Below are 24,818 nucleotides of genomic sequence, written 5' to 3'. Positions count from 1 at the left end.
TTTTTTCTTCTCTGAAAAACAGAAAGCACTTTACAAAAAAATGAGAGAAAAAAATAGAAGAAGACGAAGTGACTTAGAGAGATCGTGGGTGAGAAGAAAAAGGGTAATGACAAGCTTTTTAAGGACAACACTTACCCAATTTAGACACCCACGGCAATAAGAGGTTTCCCTTTTTTTTTTTTTTTAAATGATTTAATTAACAAATAAAAGGAAAAAACCTTTAAGACACGATCTACATAAAACTTACCCCCTTTTTTTTTGTATTTTATAATGGAAAATAGAAGATTTATAAAATCTCAATCCAAAAAAGGTAACCAAAAAAATAACCCCACACGATCTTCCTATTGTCCTTTTTCCTTTTTGTTTTTTTAAAACAATTCTAAACAAGGTACAAAATAATAAAGATACAAATCATGGTATTCCAAATTAAGAAATAAGACAAAATAAATTCCTTGGAGACAAAGAATATATTAAATCACACAAAATAAATGCATAATTTCACATAATTACCACAATGATTCGGTCCACCATGAATTTCCTTGTCAAAACTTTTTTTTTTTTTTTTATGTTATATATATATATATAAATGCACAAAAATATAAAATTCAACCAAAAATTTCTGCTTTGATCAATGTGAGTCATCCTGATAAGAATAAAATCAAGCAAATGAAAATAAGTGTTAGTGTATACCATGGATAAGAACACTTGTGAAAATAAAAAATTAGAAAGAATATTCGAGAGAAATAAACCACAATTCAGTCACAAGCACATATTTTTAAGTGAATCAATCAACATGAATGAGTCTTACACACATTTTTTTTTTTTTTTATAAACTGTGTACAATTTTTCTTGCATAGTTTCAAGCATAAGTGTGTGACAGTGTATGCAAGGGAACATTGCCATATGACAAATAAGTCTTTTTCAAAATTATAAAAAATTGTAACCTATGAAGACGTTGTCACACTACACCAATGGTAGCCCTTTTCTATGGTAGCGTATCCTCTTCATAACTCTGAATTACAAAGTTCCAACTTACTCAAAAGACAGCTTTCACACACTGATGTAGGTAGCTCTATTCTTGCATAGGAGCTTGAAACAATGCTACACAAAAGGAAGCTCAATCATTTAAACATTGATTAATTTACTCGAATATGCCTAGGAGAAATTGATTAAATTTCTCTCAAGAATATACAACCAAAGGCTCATAAACACAAGTCAGATTATCTAGGTTGACACACAACAAAATTTTCAAATTGATTGACATTTTTCTAAACCTTAAATAACACACATTTGATCAAGAGGACAACACAATAACAAGAAAATTTAAAGAGAACAAACCCCCAAAGATTTTCGAAGGAAATCAAAGCGAACCGAATCAAGAGCTTTAGTGAAAATATCAGCAATCTGTTTATGTGTTTCAATATATTCCAAGACAAGAACTTTATTTTCAACTAATTCTCTTATGAAATGATGACGAATATCAATATGTTTAGTACGGGAATGTTGCACAGGATTTTTTGAAATATTAATTGCACTTGTATTATCACAAAAAATAGTTAAAATGCCAATATCAAACCCATAATCCATCATCATTTGCTTCACAAATACCTGCACCTCATTGTCAGAAGTAGATCCAAACACATTATTATCAACATAAATCTGAGCAATGATTATGTTAGATTTAATATTTTTGATAAACAAAGTTTTATCTACTCCACCCCTTTTGTATCCATGAGAAACAAGAAATTGAGTGAGTCTCTCATACCAAGCCCGAGGGGCTTGCTTCAAACCGTAAAGAGCTTTCTCCAACTTGTACACATGATCAGGTGCATGGGGATCTTTAAACCCTTTAGGTTGTTCAACATATACCTCTTCATTCAAGATCCCATTGAGAAATGCGGATTTGACATCCATTTGGAACAACCTGAACCCAATCAAATAAGCAATAGACAATAATAATCTAATTGATTCAAGTCTTGCAACAGGTGCAAATGTTTCATCAAAGTCTATTCCTTCCACTTGTGTGTACCCTTGTGCCACTAATCTTGCTTTATTTCGCACAATTGTACCAAATTCATCAGATTTATTCTTGAAAATCCATTTTGTGCCAATAATATTGGTATGCAATGGTCTTGGCACAAGAATCCACACTTTGTTTCTAAAAAATTGTTCCAATTCCTCCTGCATAGCTTTAATCCAATTTTCATCAGCTAAAGCTTCTTTCACATTTTTAGGCTCAAGTAAGGATAAGAAACAAACAAATTGAACAACATTACTAAACCTTCTTCTTGTGACCATACTGTCTTTTGGATTTCCAAGAATTAAATCTGCTGGATGATTCAATTTAACTCTGGTTGATGGCTCTTTTTGGACTTCATCCGAAATAATATCTGGAAATTTCTTTTCTGTCTGTCCAGAATCTGTTTCATCGGATTCGTGCTCTGTTGGAACAGATAGACCATACGTTGCAACAGTAGTATCACTGACAAAAGCTTCTTCGTGTTTTTCAGTAGGTTCATCAACAAACCTATCAATTTCTTCCTCAGTAGAAAACTCAGAAAAATCCCTGGAATCATCAATAACAATGTTAGCTGACTCCATTACAATTTGGGTTCTCATGTTATACACATGATAAGCCCTAATGTTAGTGAAGTATCCAATAAACACACCTTCATCACTCTTAGCATCAAATTTACCAAGATTTTCTCTATCTCTCAAAATGTAACAAACACATCCAAAAACATGAAAGTAAGCCACACTTGGTTTCTTACCTTTCCAAATTTCATAAGATGTTTTAGATGTACCTAGACGGAGAAAAACATGATTTATGATATAGAAAGCAGTGTTAATTGCTTCTGCCCATAACCGTTTGGTCAATTTTTTGCTATTTAGCATCACTCTAGCCATTTCTTGAAGAGTGCAGTTTTTCCTTTCTACAACTCCATTCTGTTGAGGAGTTTTTGGAGCAGAAAACTCATGAGAGATACCTGCAGACTTACAAAAATCATCATAGACTGAATTCTCAAATTCTTTACCATGATCACTTCTTATACAAACAATTTTTTCAATGTTGCAATCTTTTTCAACTTTTAATTTCAAGCAAAGAATTTTAAAGGCATAAAAAGTGTCAGATTTTTCCTTCAAGAAATCCACCCAAGTATATCTAGAAAAATCATCCACACAAACAAAAATATACCTTTTCCCACTTAAACTCTCAATTTGAATTGGACCCATAAGATCCATGTGAAGCAATTCTAAAACTTTCGAAGTAATTATGTCAGAAACACTTTTATGTGTAATTTTTAATTGCTTACCAAGTTGACAACTCTTGCACTTACCATCAGATTCTTTACCTAGCTTAGGTAAACCACGAACACTCCCTGCATGTGACAATTTTTTCAAGGTTTTGAAATTTATGTGACCAAGTTTAGCATGCCACATATCAGTGTTATTACTCATAATAGATTGATACATAATAGATGGCAGAAGAGTGTAGCAATTGTCATTAGATCTATAACCTTCAAGAACATTCTCACCATTCTTGTTTAAAACAAAACAATTTTCTTTATCAAAGTTAACAGTATAACCTTGATCACAAATTTGACTTATGCTTAGAAGATTAGCTTTAAGTCCTTCCACAAGTAATACTCTTTTGATTCTAGGCAACCCTTCAAAGTTAAGAGTACCCATACCAAGAACATTACCTTCAATTCCATTGCCAAAAGTAACAGACCCACAATGCATAGGTTTTATGTCTGTAAGAATAGACTTTTCACCTGTCATATGTCTTGAACAACCACTGTCAAAATACCAAAAATATGAAGAAGTAGATTTATCATATTCACTAGTAAAACTAGCAAAACAATTATTCTTTTTTATCCATATTTTCTTTGATTGAACATTTTCCTTTTTTACTCTTTCGAAATTATCAAAATAATTGAATTTTTCAAAATATTCATTTTTGGCAAAATTCATAAGAGTAAAACACTTAGGACGAATATGACCCTTCCTACCACAAAAATGACAGATTGGAATGAATTTTTCGAACTTACCATTGGATTTACGTGCTGACTGTTGGAAAAAACTTATACAGGATCTTTATTTATTTTCATGTATATCTAATATTAAACAAATTAATACGAGATAGCCTAAAACATGTTTCTAAAATTGAATTCAAAGAGAAACAAATAATATAATACTTACAGTATACGCAGCGGAATTAAGAGTCCTTCCTTCAGTTTCTCTAACTCTTGTATCCTTTCTGTCGCAGAGTATTATCAAGAAACTGAACCGATCTTCTATTTTCTTCACGATCTTCCAATGTATCCTTAGAACCACCTAGACTAGTGTGGGCAATTCTCAACACATGAGATAGATATAGAGAGAAGAAGAGAAAATAACAAAGTGGCTTAGAAAATGACTTATGTTTAGAGAGAATCTAAAACTATCAGAAAATCTGACTTGTGACTTATCTGTCGTCTCTAAAATCTTCTCTCTAAGCACTCCTTTTATAGACTCAATTAGGCCATTTAATTTAATTAAAAAATCAATAAAATAACAGCCATTTTGAAGCCCTAGGTCGAAATTATTATGGGCTATAGGCCCGTGAAATTTCCCATTTGATTATAAGCCCATTGGACTTAAAATCAAGGCCTGTATTATTTTCTATTGATTTAATTAATTAAATAATTATTTAAATCCTTTATCAAATTAATTATTTATAATTTGAACATTGATTTAAATTTATTTATTAATTTAGATACCAATTTATCTTAATTAATAAATCTGCCACAATTTCTCTTTTCTTCTCAAAATTACACAACTCTGTGAAACTATCCAAAATTGACCTGGTCAACTTTGATAATTCTAATTGATGATTAAATCAATTAATTGAGACTATCTAGATGATTTTATCCAAGGTACAATGGGGACCATGGGCTTATGAAATCAAGCTCCAATAAGTTATCATAAATCTAACAAATAAATTTACTAACTTATTAATTCCTCGTGACTCCACTATAGACTTGGAATTGCACTCTTAAATTCATAGAACATTCTATAACAAATATAGATACGCTATTAATTATCCATTGTTACAACCATAATTGTCACTCAATCCTCTATAGACGGTCTACAATGAGATAGGACTAAAATACCGTTTTACCCCTCATTGTATTTTATCCTTAAAACACTTAGTTCCTTGTAAATGATATTTCAGTAAACTAATTTAATTACTGAAATGAGATCTCTATCATTTATCACCTTGAACCAAACTAAAAGGAAACCATCGTTTCACTTCTTCATCAGAAGCTATAGATGTTCATATCTATGATTAACACTCCCACTCAATTATACTACCGAGTTCCCAAGATGTAAGTATGGGCTAGTCTGTAGGGTAAGCTAGTAACGAATAAGTCAAAGAACTCAAATAATACAATCAGTTAGAATACTAACCACTCAAAATTGAGATTGAATTGACCTATGGTCAACTATATGATATGACTAGAATAGATAATAACGGTATGTTTACTTATCTTATCAACTGTCAATATCGGTCCTGTCCGATGTAACAAATACATCCGATCTTATCTACTTTGCTAATGTTCTGGAAAGAACATAACACTGTAATGTGTAAGTAGATCATATCGTAGATTGGCAAGTCAGTGTACATCCGGTGCACTGACTAATCTTAGGACTAACTTATTTTTTTTGAACATATAATCATATTTATATTCCACTGTGATTACGTCACTATAAATAAGATTAGTTATATGCTCGGGATTTAATAGAAGTTTATATTAAACAAATAATCATGAAAATAAAACATGTGAGCAAAGTGATTGACCAAGTCAAAAAATGATTTCTATTCTTTTATTGATAATAAAATGAGATTACAAAGAATTTGGGTTTTAATTAGGGCATAAAACCCCAACACTGACTCTGTCCCTTCTGTTAGAACAATCCGAGTACCGGATACAACAGATTTCAGTGAGGATGACACAAGAACATCAGACGATGGCATCCCAGCCGAGATAAAGACAGTTTTCTTTGATTTTTGAGAACTTGAAGCACCAAGTCCCACATGACTTCTTTGACCTGCATTCTGTATATTCTCAAAAACAGTTGAACCGGGGTTAAGCATTTTAACATTTTTCTCAAGAGTATCCAAATATTTAGACAACTTATTAATTTCAACATTTTTTTAAATTATTTCTTTTTCAAAATTTTCATTTAAATCAGTAAGTTGTCTAATTTCAAAGGATAATTCTTTATTTTTGCCTACCAATGACCGATTTTCAGATCACACTTTCACCCATGAACCATACATCTTTTTTTAAGATTCACTCAAGGACTCATCATTCAATTCAGATTCATCACTATGAGAATTTTCTTCATCTTTTGAAACATTATTCAAGCAAACAATTTTTTCATTTTCAGATTTAGAAACAGGTAAAATAGAAGTGAGAGCGACATGACCTTCCTCATCTTCACTACTTTCAGAGTCATTATCACTCCAAGTAGCAATCATACCTTTTTTGTTCTTTTTCAAGGTGTTTGCACACTCAGACTGGATGTGACCAAATCCCTCACATTCCCTGCACTGAATACCCTTTTTATTAGTTTGAAAAGGTTTAAGAGAAGAAGGATTACCTTTTGACATCTTGCCATTGAATTTCTTGTTTCCTATCTTATTCATATATTTTCAAAAATTCTTTGCAAGCATTGCCATTTCATTATCACCATCTTCATCATCTGAAACTTCCTTTTCAGTGCTCTTGAGAGCTATGGTTTTCTCCTTTTCTTTGGAAGTACTTGGCTTGTCTTTTTGACGAATCTTTTGATTTAACTCAAAGGTACGAAGTGACCCCATCAATTCTTCTACCTTCATAGTACTAAAGTTGTTTGCCTCTTCCATAGCAGTGAGCTTAACATTGAACCTGTCAGGAAGAACTCGAACGATTTTTCTAACAAGAACAGAATCATCAAGTTTCTCACCAAGTGCAAAATACTCATTAGAAATATCAGATAATCTCTCATAAAATTCAGATAGTGTTTCAAAATCAGACATTCTAAGGTCACCAAACCTAGTTTGTAACATAATAAATCTAGACCTTTTAACATCTACAGTTCCTTCAAACTGAGTTTGAAGAATTGTCCAAGCATCTTTAGCCGAGACACATGTGGAAACAAGTTTTATAAAACTTTCTCCAACGCCATTAAATATGGCGTGAAGAGCTTTATTATTATAGCTGGATAATTTTTCTTCTTCTGTATCCCAAATAAGTTCAGACTTTACAATTGTGCTTCCATCTTCACCTTTTTCAGTAGGAGGTGACCATCCAGACAAATTGCTCTCCATGCTTTCTCATCTTGAGCTTTTATGAAAGCTCTCATCCTAACATTCCAATATGGATAGTTTGAGTCATTTAGCAATGAAGGTCGAGACACTGAACTACCTTCTGCAAAGAAAGACATTTCATACAAAACAAATCAAACGGAAAATAACCACAAGATCTCACTAAGAGTTTAGTGAACCGCTCTGATACCAATTGAAATTCTGTTTTTTATGATTACCAACTTAATTATTCAAATTAAATAATTAATTGTTGAACTGTTACAGAAATGTTTAAACAGACACAAAGACTGTTTGAACAGAAACTAGATATGTTTAAACAGTTTGTGACCAGAAGATAAAAACGATCATAAGGTAAAGAACACACGAATTTTTACGCGGTATAAGCAATCTTTGCAGATTGCTACTAGTCCACGAGGCCACGCCCAGAGAATGAAATTTATTAGAAGAATATCTAAACGATTACAAAACCAAATTGACTTATACAAATAAAGACTCCCTCTTGAATTTGTTGCAACTGTTGTAATCTAAACTCCTAATCAAATTTATGAAGTGCTAAGATCTTGAACTCCCTTCAAATCATAACACTTGCACTTTTCCTCCCGAAAAGTGACTCACGAACAAGACTTCTCCTAAAGCTTGATGAACAATGTCCAAATGTGTTCAACCTGCACAACTAACACAAAGAAAACAATACAGAAGTACACTGTAATAAACCACTAAGAACTTGCTGGACTCAAGTTCTCCACATAATAAAAGTCTCTGTAAAAACTTGAAAAACAATACACCAAGAGAGGTGATCAAAAACCAACGACCTAAGGATGATTATATACTTTTTAGAATCCCTTTAGGTCGTGGAAAACAAATCAGAAACCAATCTGCCAATAATTGGAAAAATTTTCCAAAACAGGAAAATCAGAATCTGTTCAAACAGACTGGCAATCCGTTCAAACAGATTCATTGAACCTGGACAGTTTTTAAACCAGTTTCCCTAAATAAATAAGGAAACTATATATACTTTATCTCTGCAAGCTATACACGATTTCTGGACAAAATAAATCAGATCAAAAAATAAAATAAATACCAATAATTTCCAATTCAAGAAAATATATTCTTTTATAGGAAATTATATATTTATTTTATTAACATATATATAATAATCTGATTATAAAAAGACATATCACAACAAAACAGGAAACTACCAATTTCGAAAAATACCACTCAATATTATAAAACAGGAAACTACCCATTTCAAAAATACTTCTTTAATTAATTTTGTCAATATTGTCAAATATGCCAATAAAGGATTTTACATAGAAAAACACAGAATTTTCTCTATGTACAGAGTCGGTCGACCAACCTGCGTTTTAGGCAGGCATGTCCATTTTTGGTCAGTTGGTCAACTAGCCTAGGGCAGGCAGTCGACCAATCTATACTGGCAACTTTATTTTGGGTTTGTTTTTAGCTGGTTTTGATGGGTAACCTTTGGGGATCATAAGCTTAGGTTCCTAGGACATAATTGGACATGTTTAAAGTGTATTTGGGTTCTATTGAGGGTTATATAAAAGTTGTGGTAGGTTTTGGTTTATAAGAAAACTAAACATGCGTTATACTAATTGTGACTTAGGGCTATCTGAGGACGCTTGAAGGGAATCACACTTGGGTCGACTTGAACTTTATTGCTGGCACCCAGGTAAGAAAACTAGCATATGCACATAGAGTAGGGCATCGACCTAGTTGTGTTTGAATGTAGTTATAACAGTATTTATAAATCTTTTAGGGATGAGTACCTCGCTTATGCATATTGATGCTTCCTATGTTTGTTAATATTGAATTGTCTTTGAATGATCAGCATGGGCCGTATTCGACGATATTCATGCAAAATGTAGGCCGTGATGGCAGGGCCACGATGAGGGTGTTGTACCCACTCGCTAGGCACAAGCCGTGTAAATTGCTTATATGCGGAAATGAGTTTGTTTATTATCTACAAAGCATGCTATTTACTGTTTATTTTTAATTGGATATTTATTATGTTTTGTTGAGTTTTCTTACAAGGTCCTGGCTCACGTGTGTTCTATGGTGCAGGTAAGGGCAAAGGGAAAATGGATCAGCCATGAGTTAGAGGGTTTTGGACCGGTGCATACACGTTCGGCCTGCTCGACTGTCAGGGTCGGGGCATCCGAGGGACTTAGACGGAAAAAGTTCGTTTTGTCACTTAGGCCGACTATTTTGTAAACCCAGTTGTAATTATGTTATATTTAAATCTTTTGGGATCCCGTGTAAATCTTTTATAACTTTAATGAAAATTTTAAACCTTTTGACCAAAAAATTTAGTACATAGACTTCTCTTTTACTGTAATTATACTTTTGAATCCAAATGACTCACTTAACGGGTTAAGTACTATTTTAAACACATAGTGTAATGGTCCAGGATTAGTAGGGTGTTACACAAGATTAAAGCAATAATCATGAAATTAAGCATAGAAGAATATAATCAATTTGATAATTAGGAAAAAAAAAATTCAAGGACTATCATTAAAAACTAAAAATCATGTCTAGGACTTTTAAATTGCCCTTAACCTTAGTTGGAAGATTCCAAAGCCAAAATTGACCGAGATTAAAAAAAAACCAAAATTAGATATAGAATTGATTAATAATCATTACAATCTTTTTAAATAAAAGATATTGAAGTAAAAATGGAGAATATTATGGTATTTATACAAATAATTAGATATAGAATTGATTAATAATCCCAACAATCTTTTAAAATAGAAGATATTGAAGTAAATAGTGGAGATAATATTATACCCAAATATTGTATGAGCCGAGACACAGAACACATCTCTGGTCTATGATCTCTCTTTAGTTGTCCGAGTCGTTACATAACACAAGACACATTCCTTCCCTCACTCGCAACCTTCTCGCCATCTCCCTCTACCTGTAAGTCCCTAACAACTATATTTCTCTTAGCTCATTTTATATAGTTTTAATATGAAGATGAATCACTTCTATTAAAAAATCCTGAATTTCCCTTAAAGAGAATCAGAAATTGGAATTAAAACTTAAATTTCATTGAAAAAAAAAAGAAACAGCTTAGTTAGAGAGGGAATGAAGTTTTAGATTTATAAACGAAGAAAGGGTGACTGAAATAAGAGGATTTTTCAAAAGGTTTGATAAAGTTTCAATTTTTTTTTCATTACAAAACGAAACAATACAATTATTTTTCATTCGAATTCCTCAATTACATATTGGGTTCATGCAATTATAGTCTAGGGTTAGGGTTCAGCAAAGGGGAGGAGAGGTAGGAGTAGTAGAAGAATGGAAGGCTGGGATCCGAATACGAAGTCAACACTGACCCAAATCCCTTTGCTGACGACGAAGGCCGGACCGAGGGACGGGGCTGCCTGGACGCAGAGGCTGAAGGAGGAGTACAAGGCATTGATTGCCTACACCCAGATGAACAAGTCCAACGACAATGATTGGTTCCGCATCTCGGCGGCCAATCCCGAGGGAACACGCTGGACCGGCAAGTGCTGGTATGTCCACAGTCTTCTCAAGTATGAGTTCGATCTCCAGTTCGATATTCCTGTAACCTACCCAACTACTGCACCTGAGCTCGAGCTCCCTCAAATTGACGGGAAAACCCAGAAGGTTCATAAGTTTCTCCTCCTCTCTCATAATAATAATTTTGTTTGATTAATTTAATTGTTAATTTTTTTTGGGCCTTGGTTGAACAGATGTATAGAGGGGGTAAGATCTGCTTGACCGTACATTTCAAGCCTCTATGGGCCAAGAACTGGTACATTTCAATCTTTTTTGGAAGTGAATTACAATGAAGATTTGTATCTTTGTTTCATGTTAAGTATATATTTTAGAGTATTTCGAGCTTTTCATAATGGTTTTGCATAAGAAAAATATGGAAATTAGAGGCAGGGGATCTGTGAACTTTTTTATGGTGAAATTTGCGTACTATGTTGCTGTATTGACTTTCACTTTCTTCCCGGAAGAACTTTGAATGCATGGTGTCATTTATTTTGTAAGCCTATAATATTTTCATTGTGCCGTTTGCATGAATCGTTTAGCCATGAATGATTTTACCGAGTTGGGATCATCAATGTTGTGCATTGGAACAATATTGCGATTTCACTGAAAAAAAATGTTTGTTGCGAGTTGAGTACCTTGTCTTGACTATACTGAGAGTTGTTGTTACCTTTCTGTACTCAAACTCTTATCTTTTTTGTTCTCTTTGGAGTATGGAGTAGGCTAATAATGGTTGCTCTTGCCATGCAGTCCCAGATTTGGTATAGCACATGCACTCTGCTTGGGTCTTGCCCCATGGCTGGCAGCTGAGATTCCCATTCTTGTGGATTCTGGTATGATTAAGCACAAGGATGATGCAACAACATCTGCAGAATCTTAGTTAATTTTATTTTACATTTGAGGCTTTATTTTTTAAACTAAAATAAATGTTAAGAGGCACAAGTGCCTGTCACTCTTCAGGTGTACAATTTTATCCATAGTAATGTTATAGATCTTATAATTTACTTTCTTTCCTGATTGTACCATTTTATTAGTCGAGATTCACTACATGATAGTCATTGTTTTATTTTAGAGAAATTTGTGAGTTTCCTGGGTATATGCCTTCTTAGACCTTATATTTTGCATAATTACCAGTTTGAACTCTGTGTTTTGATAAATTATTGTGTTTTGATAAATTATTTTTTGGAGCTTGTATTTTCTAAAATAGTTCAAATAGATTTATAAACTCAATTTTGATTAAAGTTTTTTGAACTAAAATCACAAATAATTTATCAAACTAATAAAAATACAGCCATTTTGACTAAAAAATGTGTTGTTATGTTTAATTTTTTGTTCATCAAAATCTAGTTTATGGGCTTATTTTAATTATTTTACAAAACACAAGATCTAAAAAATAATTTATTAAAATACAAGTCAAAACAGATAATGAGGTAAGACATATGGTCTAAAAAGGTATAAACCTTAGTTTAATTTTTGCTTCCGTGATGATTTGGTGCAACTATTAACATTTCTCTGTTAAAGAACATGGCACGTTATTGGTTGTACTTGCCTAGATAGATTTCTTATGTGGCATTTGTTTAAGTTAATTCATTAAAAGTTTAAGAAAAAAAACATGTTTTATTTAACTAAATAATTTTTTAAGGGATTTAACTAAATAAATTGAATTAGTTATTAATAAAATTAAAACATAAAAAAATCCTGGAAAGTCGAAAGAAGAATGAAACATCAAAAGAAAAAGAATTAAGAGAAATTTCAAAACTTACAATTGAATTGAAGTACAGTGAAAGAAAGAAAATGGGGAAATCTATCTTGTTTAATAATGTCAATTTTAAATTTCTGATTTTGGGTGTTATTTTAGCTAACTGACCCTCGTGTTCCTCACTGGTGTCTCTAGCTTTATTTCACCTTTTTTACTGTGGGCTCTTTGCTGGGGACAACTGCTCATCCTTTTCTTGCATATCTGTATTTCATTTGTTTGAATCAATGAAATTTTGGCTCCTCAAACTCTGTTGAGGAGCCTTAAGTACAAAAAAAAAAAAATAGAATTGCCATGACCAACCAAACCAGACTAAAAACTGGAATTTCTAAATTCATCTAATAATAAAAAAAAATACAGTTATAATATATACCAAAACTAAATACAAACCCAAATCCAACTCATACAAATATTACCCAGATTTATATATATATATATATACATTACCCAGATTGTTTATATGAATGAACACACCCCATTCCGTTGAAGACCTCACTTGCCTTGGAATCCGAGATAGAGAGGATGTAAAGTAAAGAGAGAATTGGAAAATACTGTTGTATTGAATATACAGCTCAAGGCATTCACAATTACAGGGATAGAGCTTTATACTCAATAGGGTGACAATCACAAAGTGACACCTGTACAAAAACTAAAGTAATATATATATACAAATAACAAATACCGAGGACTACGACTTATCATCTCCCCTCAAACTCATGGGGCGTGAAAGGACCATGAGTTTGGACCGTAATTATAGGAAGCGAGCGGAAGACAAAGCTTTAGTAAGGCAGTCAACCCGCTAATTTTAGAAGGAGCAAAACGAACCACCAGCTGCTTGGAGGCAACACGTTCACAGTTTAAATGGAAGTCAATTTCAACGTGTTTGGTCTGAGCGTGAAGAACGGGATTGGCAGTGAGATAGGTGGTGTTGATGTTATCACAAAGAAGAAGAAGGGTAGAGGATTGACGCATATAAAGATCCTAAAGCAGAAATTGAATCCACGAAAACTCAGCAACGCCATCAGCAAGAGCTCAGAACTCTAATTCGGTGTTAGACCGAGAAACCACTCGTTGTTTAGACGAGGACCATGAAATGAGGTTATGTCCCAGGAAAACACAATAAGCACCGATACTCCGACAATCATCCGGGCAAGAGGCCTAATCGGCATCAGTGTAACATAAAAGATTATAGTCAGAACAAGGTTGGAGAGAAAGACCATGGTGAGTAGTGCCCTTTAAGTAGCGTAGAATGCATTTAACGGCTTGCCAATGAGAGTCTGAAGGCGAGTGCATATACTGACATACACGGTTCACTGGAGCACCCACTATGATGCGACATTGAGTGCCATTAGGTAAATGAGTACCATCCTGAGTAGATAAAATAGTAGCTGTGGACATAGGGGTGTTAAAAATCTTAGAGTCAAGCATTTAAGCTCTATGCAGGATATCTTGAATATACTTGTGCTGATTAAGGTGAATACCAGTGGCAGAATGAAGCACTTGAATGCCCAAAAAATAGTGAAGTGGACCCAAATCTTTGATAGCAAATTGAGTGCGAAGGGCCATAAGAAGAACCGATAAAGTAGAAGAATTACTGCTAGTCAATATGATGTCGTCAACATAAACCAAAACCACAAGAAACATAGAGGAGCGACAGTAGATAAACATAGATGTGTCGGCAGTAGAGTTGACAAAACCCCAAGAAAGTAGAAAGGAGCTGAGTTTATTGTACCAAGGCCGTGGAGACTGTTTAAGACCGTAAAGAGCTTTATCCAAGTGACATACATAATTAGGATGCGCAAGATCTTGAAACCCCTCGGGCTGAGACATGAGGACAGTTTCAATGAGGTTACCATGGAGAAAAACGTTCTGAACATCAAGTTAGTAGAGAGGTCAACCCTCGGAGATAGTCAAAGTAAGGACAATACATATAGTAGCCGGATTGACAACCGGACTAAAAGTCTCAAAGTAATCAAGTCCTTCTGTTTGATGATACCCCTTAGCGACAAGGCATGCCTTGTAACGATTGATCTTTCCATCAACTGTAATTTGTACTCTATATACCCACTTACAATCCACAATCTTAGCATTTTTAGGGGCTGGAACTAAATGTCAGGTATGGTTCTTTTAAGGAGCAGTGTACTCATCAAGCATAGCTTGATGCCAATGAGGATGCTGAGCATCCTGTTTATAAGTAGTAGGTTCATAAAAAGAATCAACAATTGTACTCAAGAGAACCTTGGGCTTAGAAATGCCCGCCTTAGCCCGTGTGACCATGGGATATGCATTAATAGGTGGTGCATGGGATTTCTCACATTGGTCAGGAGACTTAACCTCCAAAGAAACAGTGGGAGGTGATAAAGGGTGAGAGAAAGAGGATGAAGAATGGACAGTGGGAGAAGAAGTAGAAGGAGAAGAAGAAGAGGAAGAGGGAAGTGGAGTAGGAAAAGGGAAAAAAGGAGAGATAGAAATGGATGGACAAGAAGATGGTGGAGGACATGGAGAAGTAAACAAGATAGCAGCAGGAGATAGAAAAGAGGAGGAAGAGGGAAGAGAGGATGAAGGAGAAGAAGAAGAGAGAGGAGAGGATGCAAAAGGAAAAGATGACTCATGAAAAATGACACGACGAGAAATGTAGATACGACCTTTAGGCCGAGAGAGACACAAGTAACCTTTGTGTTGGGAACTATAGCCTAAGAAAACACACTCTTGATAACGAAATTGTAATTTATGTGTATTATAGGGCCAAAGATAGGGAATGCAAGAGCAGCCAAAAATGCGAAGGTGATCGTAGGCAGGGAGTGTTTGATAGAGAGTAAAGTAGGGATTAATATTAGCAAGAGCAGGAGAAGGAAGACGATTTATAAGGTAAACAGTTGTACTAAAGGCATAAGTCCAATATGACAGAGGAACATGAGATTGGGCAAGCAAAGAGAGACCAACTTCAACCACATGGCAATTCTTACGTTCAACCCTACCATTTTGTTCAGAAGTGTAAGGACAAGAGAGTTGATGAATGATACCAAGAGAGTCAAAATGGTGTTTAAGGGCACGAAATTCCCCACCCCAATCACTTTGGAAACGTTTTATTTTAGTATCAAATTGACGTTCAACCATCTTTTGAAATTTTAAAAATGTGGCAAAGACTTCATGCTCAGATGATAAATGATAAATCCATGTAAATCTGCTGAAATCGTCAATAAACAGAACAAAATAACATGCACCAGGAATGGATTGTTCAGGGGCTGCACCCCATAAATCACCATGTATTAGTTCAAAAGGAGCAGAAGCTCAAGATACAGATAAAGAAAAGGGTAACCAATGAGATTTATCCAATTGACAGGCTTTACAAAACTCAAAATAAGTAGCAGTTTGTTGTGGAAAATTACAAGCAGTAAAAACTTGGGAAATAACACGAGAAAAAGGATGGCCTAGATGCTAGTGCCAAAGAGAGAAGTCCCAAATAGTTGTAAGGTTAGTACAACACATAGAGGAAGAGGTAGCAGGTAGAAGAGAGGATGGACTGACTTTGTAGAGGCCACGATCAAGCACTCCCGTGAGAAGAACTCTCTTGGTGACCTGATCCTTGACAAAAAAATTGGTTGAGTTAAACTCAATAAGAGCATTGTTATCACGACAGAATTTAGAGACATTGATAAAGTTATTGGTAAGGGCTGAAGTGTGATAAACATGATTAAGAGAGAGAGAGAGGAACAATCTTAGAAGGTAAAGTAACATGACCATTATGAGAAATCGAGAGAGTCTTACCATCACCAACATGCACCTGTTCAGAACCGTGATAAGTAGCAGCATTGTCCATCAAGTGAAAATCCAGAGTAAAATGATGAGTGGCCCCAAAATCCATGAACCAATTGGCAGTCAAATGAGAAAAGGGATTCTTAGGACCCGAGAAGGTAGGGAGGAAAGTGGGTGGCATGAGGATGAAGCATAGCATTGAAGGTCCTAGGTTGAGGGTGATAGGATAAATTTATATGATGAAAATAGATATTAGCGGTGTGGCCAGATTTACCACAAATTTGGCAAGTGGGACGGAGTTTTGGGGAGGTATTAGGGTGGGTCTGAGAGGAAAAGGGTCGAGGGCCAAGAACACTGGCAGTGGGTGTAGAGAAATGCGGAGCATGGGAAAACGAATTTGAGAAGTGGGTATTGGATGAATATTGTTGTGGGGAGTAGGGAATGGGAGAGTGAGATTTCTAGTTATGGGTAGGATAGGGGTGTTTGGAAAATTTCTTCCTAGTATTTAGCTGAGAAAAGTGAACTTGTAGGGAGCTCTGAGAATCATCAATCGTATTTCTCTCCATTCGGTAATCAAAACTGAGCAACAAACTGTAGAGAGTTTCCATGGAGAGTTTGTCAGCACGATTGAGAATACCTGTAACATAGGCATCGTAGTCTGGGCCGAGACCTCCCGGGAAGTAGATGAGCTGGTCTTTGTGTGAGACGGATTCCCCAATCGCAACAAGTGCGATTACAGCAGCCTTTCAATTTCTGAATATACTGTTAAGCAGTGAGACCAGCCTTACGAATCGTCTGAAGTTTGCCTCTAATCTCTGTGATTCTTGCCATGGAAGAGGCAGAGTAGATTTCTTCGAGTGCTGCCCAGATCTCTTGCGCCATGCTAAAGTTAATGATCTCACTAAGCATAGCTTCGGAAAGAGAAGAGTAAAACCATGAAATTATTAAGCGATTATACCGATTCCATGTTGTGTATTCTGGGTTCAGCAATGTTGGTTGATCTGGACGATATTTAGAAGGACACGGATGAGTACCATCCAAGAAGTTGTCAAGCCCGTGGGCCATAATCACATTAAGAAGTTGATTTTCCAGATGAGGTAATTGTTTTCATCAAGTTTGATTGAGAAGATTTGAATCATAGAGGGGAAACTGAAATTGTTTTGGGTATTTTGGGATGGAGCTGCATCAAGGACTGTGGGGATTGCTTGGGTTTGATTTCGATTGGTGGAGACTTGTGAAATCTCTTGTTCTTGAACCATAGCTCCGACACCATGTAAAGTAAAGAGAGAAATGGAACATATTGTTGTATTGAATATGCAGCTCAAGGCATTTACAATTACAAGGATAGAGCTTTATTGTAACGTCCTCCTAATCTAGGACCGTTACACTGTGTACTTTTAAATTGTGTCAGACTTGCTAACCAAGTCATTTGTTTTAAAATGTGTAACTACGGTTAGTGTCAAGGGTTAGGGTTAAAAATTTTGGTCAAAAGAATTGTTGACTTTTAGTTGAAAAGATTCATATAGTCATGGGATCCCAAAATATTACATATAAACTTTTAAAAAGGTGTATATACATCAAAAGTTACATTCAACCGACCTAAGTGGCAAAAACAGGGCTACAACCCTAGTTCCTCTGAGATATCCCCGGCCGTGGTGGTCGAGCAGCCGCATATGTACATGCCGCCACTGAAGCTCTCCAACTCATGGCTGGTCAAGCTTTCCCTTCCCCTTACCTGCACCACAAAGCACTCGTGAGCCAATGCTCAGCAAGAAAACTCAACATGTGCATAAATAGAACAATATAGAATCTCAGATACTTATCTAGCATGTCCAACTATAGTAATCTACAGTTACAATTAATCAGTTACAAACAAATGGTCATTGGACCAATTTTGGGGCTGCTGTCCTAAATAGTTGACCATAGAGCCAACCCCAGGGCCTATGCCCTAGCTGCGTGACCATAAAGTCACCTGGGGCCCTCGCCCTTAGCTCTGAATAACTAGCCATAGAGCTAGCCCAACACCTTTGGTTTTCCAACAACCATAGAGTCGACCAACGTAATAGTACGTTGTTGGTTTATGCCTAAGCCTTTCGACCAGCGTACAATGTGCATTTTTCGTCCTTGACTAATAAGCCAAACACTAATCCAGGTATTTAAGCTTTCATACAGAAGCATATATGAACAGGCATATCCCAACAAAACAAGCATGCATGTATGTTAATGACATAGTATTATTGAATAATCGTACTCACGATACTAATCATATTTATTTAACAGACTCATGCCCTAACCACAGAATTCATACAAAAAGGACGAAACACTTAAGCAGGTATAGAACATTCAAGTAGGATCACCCAGCATGTGGAACAATAGCTTAAACATAAATGTTCATAGGGGCCGAAGCCCTAATCATGATAATTGATAATAGTCGGGCCAAGCCCTAATCACATATAACACATATTGGGTGCAGTTTCCTTACCTCAGGTCCAAGTATAGTGTAAAATAAGAACGACCCTCGAGCACGATCCCGGTTTCGAGCCCCTAGCGATAACCTAGTCACAACCATAATATAGGATTCCATCAATAACGAGTAAATAAAGGCTTCCGGACCGAGTCCTAGCCTCCGAGGCCTTGAGCTCCACTACACGGGGTAGTGGAATCGATCCCGAGCCCTAAGGAAAAGGTTTCCATTTCAAAAACTCCCCAAGGCCAAAAATGCCCAGGCTGACCGTGACCTGACCCTGAGGGTTGCGGCGCCCCCCCTCCTATCCGAGAGCCTCCCCCTCTGTCAAAGGGGTGCGGGCCGTGACTTGCCCTTGAGGGTTGTGGCGCACCTCCCAGACAGAGACCTCCCAAGGCCTGGGTTCAAGCTAAGTCGCAGCCCCTCAAGAACAGAGCCGCAACTTGGCCCTGCGAACCCAGATTTTTTTACACTTTCCAACAGCCAAATTCAATCCAAACTAACCCAATTTCACCCCAAAACCATAATTCAATTACCACAATAGTTCTAACATCTTCCCAGCAGCAAAACCCCACAAAATTTTAGTCTTAAAATCACCAAAGCACCAATTCCAATTCTTGAGCTAAAAGGTTCAAAACTCTCTAAAACATCCAAACCAACACAGAATTTTAATGGAAAACATGATCTAGAGCTTACCTCAATTGGAAGTTAATCTCTCAAGTTGCAACAAAACTAATACCCCAAGTTTAGACCTTCAATCTTCAAGCTTCAACTAGAATTCTCCTTTAATTCACAAGGAATTCCCTAGGAAAGTTGAGAGAAAAACAACAAGAGGGAAAGAGAAATGAGAGAGTCGGTTTCTAAGAAGTGAGCTCCTTGAGGTGTTTACGTGTTCTATTTTTGTTTCCTAAGCTTTAAGTGACTTAAGCTAATTCCGAGGCTCGGGGTACCAAAAACGTCCCCGAGGGAAAAATGGTCAAATTCCCCAATATTTCCTCCTAAACTCCCTAACTCCAAATATATCTCCAATTATTATTTCCATTACCTGATAACCTAATTAAAAGCCTAATGCCCAAAATACCCCTCGATTCGCCCCGAGTCGGGTATTGGGTCCCGTTGTGACTTTCTCGCTAACTTGCTCCCTAGGATCGTCTCGTGCCGAGTAACTCAAATAAACCCACATAATAATGTGGTATCACACATATATCACATGTAGCGTCCCAAATTTGCTATTAGGCTTAGGGCCTCGATTAGTGTGCCTGGAGGGCAATAAGTGATTAAATATTATAATATGTGAATTTGTATGAATATGTGATTAGAGATGCATGTTTAAGTGAATTAAATATGCATGTGGGCCCCGTTTGGTTGTTAGGGGCATGTTTGTAATTTTAGCCCGTTGAGGGCATAAATGTGATAAATGTAATAATTGCGATATATTTTTGATATATCTGCATTGCACGATCTGAGACAGTCCTAGGGAGCTGTTAGCTAGAAAGTCACAACGGGGTCGAAAACTCGACTCGGGGCGAGTCGAGGGGTATTTCGGGTATTAGACGTTTTATGAGGCTATCGGGTTATGGAAATAAATATTTGGAGATATATTTGAAGATAGAATGTTTAGGAGGGAATATTGGGGAAATTTACCATTTTTCCATCGGGGACGTTTTTGGTACCCCGAGCCTTGAGGTAACCATGGAGACTAAGTTAAATAAAACAAAACATAAGAAACATTGAGAATTCTATAAACCGACCCTTTCTCTCTCTATTTCTCAGTTTCCTTTTCTCTCTTGGAAGCTTAGTGATTTTTGGTGGAAACTAACCAAAGATTAAGGATTTTGAGCTTGGATTTTGGGAGCTAGAAGCTTGGAGCTTAAGGACCTAATTCAGGGTTTCATTTATGCTTAAGGTAAGCTTTTAAATGTGTTGAGTTGTGTTGAATTGCTGCTGGTATTTTAGAGTGTTGCATGTAAGCTAAGTTGGGGATTGCTCTTGATTATTTGGGTGAATTTTTGGGTTAGTTTCTGTTGGGTTTTGTTGCAGGGATTGCTCTGGAAATGTTGTGATGATTGAGAGGGATTGTTATGTTGAGTTTGGGTTAAATAGGCTGGGTTTTCGTGGTAAAAATGGAGGATTTTTCTAGGTTCGAAGGGTCAGGCCGCGACATTGTTCTTGCTGAGTCGTGACCCTCTAGAGTATTTTGGTGGCCAGGAAGAAAGGCGGGCCGCGGCATGCCCTTACTTGGGCCACGGCATGCCCTTGCTTGGGCCGCGACGCGCTTGCCCTGTTTTGGGGTTGGAGGTCTCTGGTTGGGGGCGGGCCGCGACATGGCCTCATGGGGCAGTGATGCTTAGTGCATTTGTAGGCTTTAAAGAGGTTTTAGGCTTGGGAATCCAAAAGTTAAAGCTCGGGATGGATTTTATCACCCGGATTGATAGAATTCAAAGTCCCGGAGATTAGAATTATAACCCAAAGTTATTTAATTGATTAGAACTTGATGTATGGATATTGTTGGTGCGTTGTGACTAGGGTTTCAGCGAGGCTCGGACTAGGGGACTGTGCTCGGGACATCGGTGCTTGGAAAGCTCGGGACACAGGTAAGAAAACTACTGTACCCGTAGAGCTTGTGTTGCAGGGCACGACCCTATATGATTGTGTTGCAAGGTGTAGCCCCTTTGATTGAGTTTATACATGTTTAAGTATCTACTTAATTAGGCTATGTGTGCATATATGTGAATGAACGGCAAGAGTTGGGAACGGCGAGGGCCGGGAACGGTGAAGGCCGAGAATGGCAAGGGGCCAAGAGCAGTGTTTAGCATGTGGAGTGCGAGTTGCCAGGGCGAGACCCTAAAGGATAGGTGGGATATCCTCACGGTGTGGACTGCGAACCCATGGCCTGGTAAAGTGCCTGGGACGACATGGCCGTACGTGTTTAGCCTGATGATGGCTTGATTATATGTTGAATGTGAAATGTGCTTATGTTATCTGCTTGTGAGGGTTTTCTTGCTGGGCCTCGGCTCACGGGTGCTCTGTGGTGCAGGTAAGGGAAAGGGGAAAGTTGATCAACCATGAGTACGGAGAGCGTGAAGCGGCGCGTACATGTTTGGCCTGCCTGGCTGCCACAGCCAGGGGTATTTTTGGGAGATGATTGTACTAAACCTAGATTTTGTTGTTTAGCCGACTCTGGTTATATTTTTGAGTTGTAAATATTTATAAACAGTAGTTTGGGATCCCAAATGTTAAATGCTTTAATATTTTTAGTAAACAGAATTATTTTCAAAGTATAAGGCTCTGTTTATGGTTTTACTACAATTTTGTCTTAAAACCTCGATTAGCGAGTTAATTGCACGTTTTAAACTCACTTAGTAACAACTCTTAAAAAGTAGGGCGTTACAACTTGGTATCAAAGCGACCCAAGGTTTATGGTTTCTGGAGATTGACCGAACATGTACGCTCGCTATCAGTGACAAGCTCGACTCAGGGTTGGTTGGTATGATTGCCTTATATGCTTGAATATGTGCTTAAATGCCCTGTTTGCCTGCTTGTTTCATATAGAGCATGATGAATGAGTTAACATATGCATGATGCCAGGGAATGGCCCGTTGAGTGTTATATGTTATTTGTATGTTATGTGGATTGTTGTTTATGGTTGACTGATACGATTTGGGAGGTGGTTTTGGATGTTGTTATCATGCCTGATGAGCGACGTCGTTGATTGCAGGCATATTGTTGAGATGCCTCGACAATCATCGAGACTCCGTGGCAGTAGGGCTGAGGATGATAACCAAGGTCAGGACCCTCCACCTACCCCACAAAATTGGCAACAGATGTTTGCCGAAATGGAAGCAAGACTGCAACAAATGGAGGAAGAGCTTTGACAGTTGAGGCAGCAGGCCCCTCCACCGGTCGCTGGGTTGCCAGTTCAGCAGATTTTGGCGCCAGTGCCAGTTTGACCTGTTGTGGAGAACAGGTGGTGTAACACCCTAAGTTGCTAATAAGGTTATGGACCTTGATTAGCGTGCCTGGAGGGCAATAAGTGAATTAATATGCTAATATGTGAATTTAAATGAATATGTGATTAGAATGCATGTTTAGGTGGTATAAATATGCATGTGGGCCCCGTTTGCATGATAGGGGTAAATTGGTAATTTTAGCCCATTGAGGGCATAAATGTGATAATTGTATTATGTGGTTTGTACCACATGAGTGTGGTGATATTAATGTGATGCACGTGTCGAGACGATCCTAGAGAGCTAGATAACTCAAAAGTCACAGTGGGATTCTATACCCGGCTCGGGAGGAGCCTAGGGGTACTTTGGGCAAATTTCATGAGTTGGGTTGTGAGTTTGTGGTTAATGGTTATTGGTGATTAGGTAACCTGAGTAACCATTAGTAACTGCTGAGAGTAACAAGTTTGGATGGAAAATGGTAGAATTGTAATATAAGTGAAAGGACAAGAGTGCCCTTGAGGCTTAGTTAGAAGAGGAATTAGATGGAAGGGTAAGATAGTCTTTTGGCAAGGAAGTAGATAACTTTAGCTGAGAAGAGAAGTCATTCACGTTTTAACACTTAGGTATATTTTGTTTTGGCTGAAGTTTGAGGAGAAAACTAGAAAGAAAGGAAAGGAAGAAGGGAGCTAAAACTTGAGGGATCTAGGAGGAGAATCAAGTGGTTGGAGGCAATAAAACTTGATCATAAACCAAGACTTTTCCTGAGGTAAGGATTTATCTCTGTTTTGTTAAGTTTCTAAGCTTGATTTTCTTAGAGTGTTAGTATGAAAATTGAAAGTTAATGTGTGGCTGTTTGGTGGATTCTTGGGGATGAAGCTTGCTTAGATTCAGTTTGGGAATAAGGGGGATTTGCTTGGAGCTGGACTTGGAGAAGACTCAGGGGAGAATTTCTACTTGAGGTAAGGGTTTTATGCATCTCTGTTATGTATTAGCTGCTGTGAATCAAGTTGTTGGTTTGTTAGTTTAAGTTTCATAAAGTTTCAAGCCAATTGGTGAATTGGGGATTTGATTGTGTGTTTGGGTTTATTGTTGATGTTTCTGAGTTGTTAGATGGTCTATGTGGGGTTTTGAATTGATTTTGGGGCTTAGGTACTTGCTTGGGATGATTTGGAGTGGTTTTAGCTCGGGGAAAACGCAGGGAAAAACCCAGAAATCTGGGTTCGCGAAGGAGCGTCGCGGCCCTGTTCTTGGGCGCCGCGGTGCGAGGCTGTTTCTGGGCAGGGGAGAGTTCTCTGACTTGCTGGGCGTCGCGGCCCTCTAGGGCAGCGCCGCGGCCCTCTAGGGCAGCGCCGCGGCGCTAGGCCAGTTTCAGGGCATAGAAATTTTGCAATTTTGAGCTTGTGCTCCAGGGGTTCGGGGGATGTTTCCGATGAATTGTTTTAGGAATTTGGGCATTCCGAGAGTGTGGGATTGGTCCCGGGAAGTGGTTTTGGATTGACTACTAATAAAGGATGTTTTATATGTGTTGTGACTAGGTCTTTGGAGAGGCTCGGGTTAGAGGACCGTGCTCGCGGCTTTGGGGCATCGGAAGCTCGGGATACAGGTAAGAAAACCACTGTTCTCACAGAGCTTGTATGCAGGGCTGAGCCCAATATGTTTGAATTGCAGGGCGTAGCCCTTTGGTTGAATTTGTTAGTACTTAGTATATGTTTGTTATGCTATGATTACGATTATGTGAATGTTCGGCGAGAGCCGGGAACGGCGCAGGCCGAGGTCGGCATGGGCCGGGAACGGCAAAGGGCCGGGAATGGCGTTGGGCACATTGAGTGCTAGGCCGAGTACGGCAAGGGGTCGGGAGCAGCGTTGAGCACGTGGGGTGCAAGTTGCCAGGGTGAGACCCTAAAGGATACCTGGGATATCCTCAAGGCGTGGATCGCGAACCCAGGGCTTGGTAAAGCGCCTGGGACGGCATGGCCGTATGTGTTTAGCCCATTGGTGGCC

The 24,818-nt window shown here is 37.5% G+C and overlaps 1 protein-coding gene across 2 annotated transcripts; it reads left to right on the top strand.

Moving 5' to 3' along the window:
• Positions 1–10,117: 10,117 nt before the first annotated feature.
• Positions 10,118–11,903, top strand: LOC133800572 (ubiquitin-fold modifier-conjugating enzyme 1). 2 transcript variants are annotated; one of them, XM_062238570.1, is made up of 4 exons: positions 10,118–10,294; positions 10,623–11,005; positions 11,092–11,153; positions 11,645–11,903. In XM_062238570.1, the coding sequence occupies exons 2-4, from the start codon at positions 10,673–10,675 to the stop codon at positions 11,772–11,774; spliced, it is 525 nt and encodes a 174-aa protein (XP_062094554.1). In that variant the 5' UTR covers positions 10,118–10,294; positions 10,623–10,672; the 3' UTR covers positions 11,775–11,903. The 2 variants fall into 2 exon arrangements, with proteins under 2 accessions (XP_062094554.1, XP_062094555.1); XM_062238571.1 differs by lacking the exon at positions 10,118–10,294 and adding an exon at positions 10,305–10,522.
• Positions 11,904–24,818: the final 12,915 nt, after the last annotated feature.

The sequence above is a fragment of the Humulus lupulus genome, chromosome 9 (genome assembly GCF_963169125.1).
Source record: "Humulus lupulus chromosome 9, drHumLupu1.1, whole genome shotgun sequence".
Classification (NCBI taxonomy): domain Eukaryota; kingdom Viridiplantae; phylum Streptophyta; class Magnoliopsida; order Rosales; family Cannabaceae; genus Humulus; species Humulus lupulus.
This window is presented reverse-complemented; position numbering and strand designations above follow the sequence as displayed.

What these genes read in the sequence shown, in the direction of transcription:
- LOC133800572 (XM_062238570.1), top strand. Translation starts at nt 10,673, where the DNA reads ATGGAAGGCTGGGATCCGAATACGAAGTCAACACTGACCCAAATCCCT. An exon ending in TTGACGGGAAAACCCAGAAG is followed by an intron (nt 11,006 to 11,091) that starts GTTCATAAGTTT and finishes TTGGTTGAACAG; the next exon opens with ATGTATAGAGGGGGTAAGAT. An exon ending in CCTCTATGGGCCAAGAACTG is followed by an intron (nt 11,154 to 11,644) that starts GTACATTTCAAT and finishes CTTGCCATGCAG; the next exon opens with TCCCAGATTTGGTATAGCAC.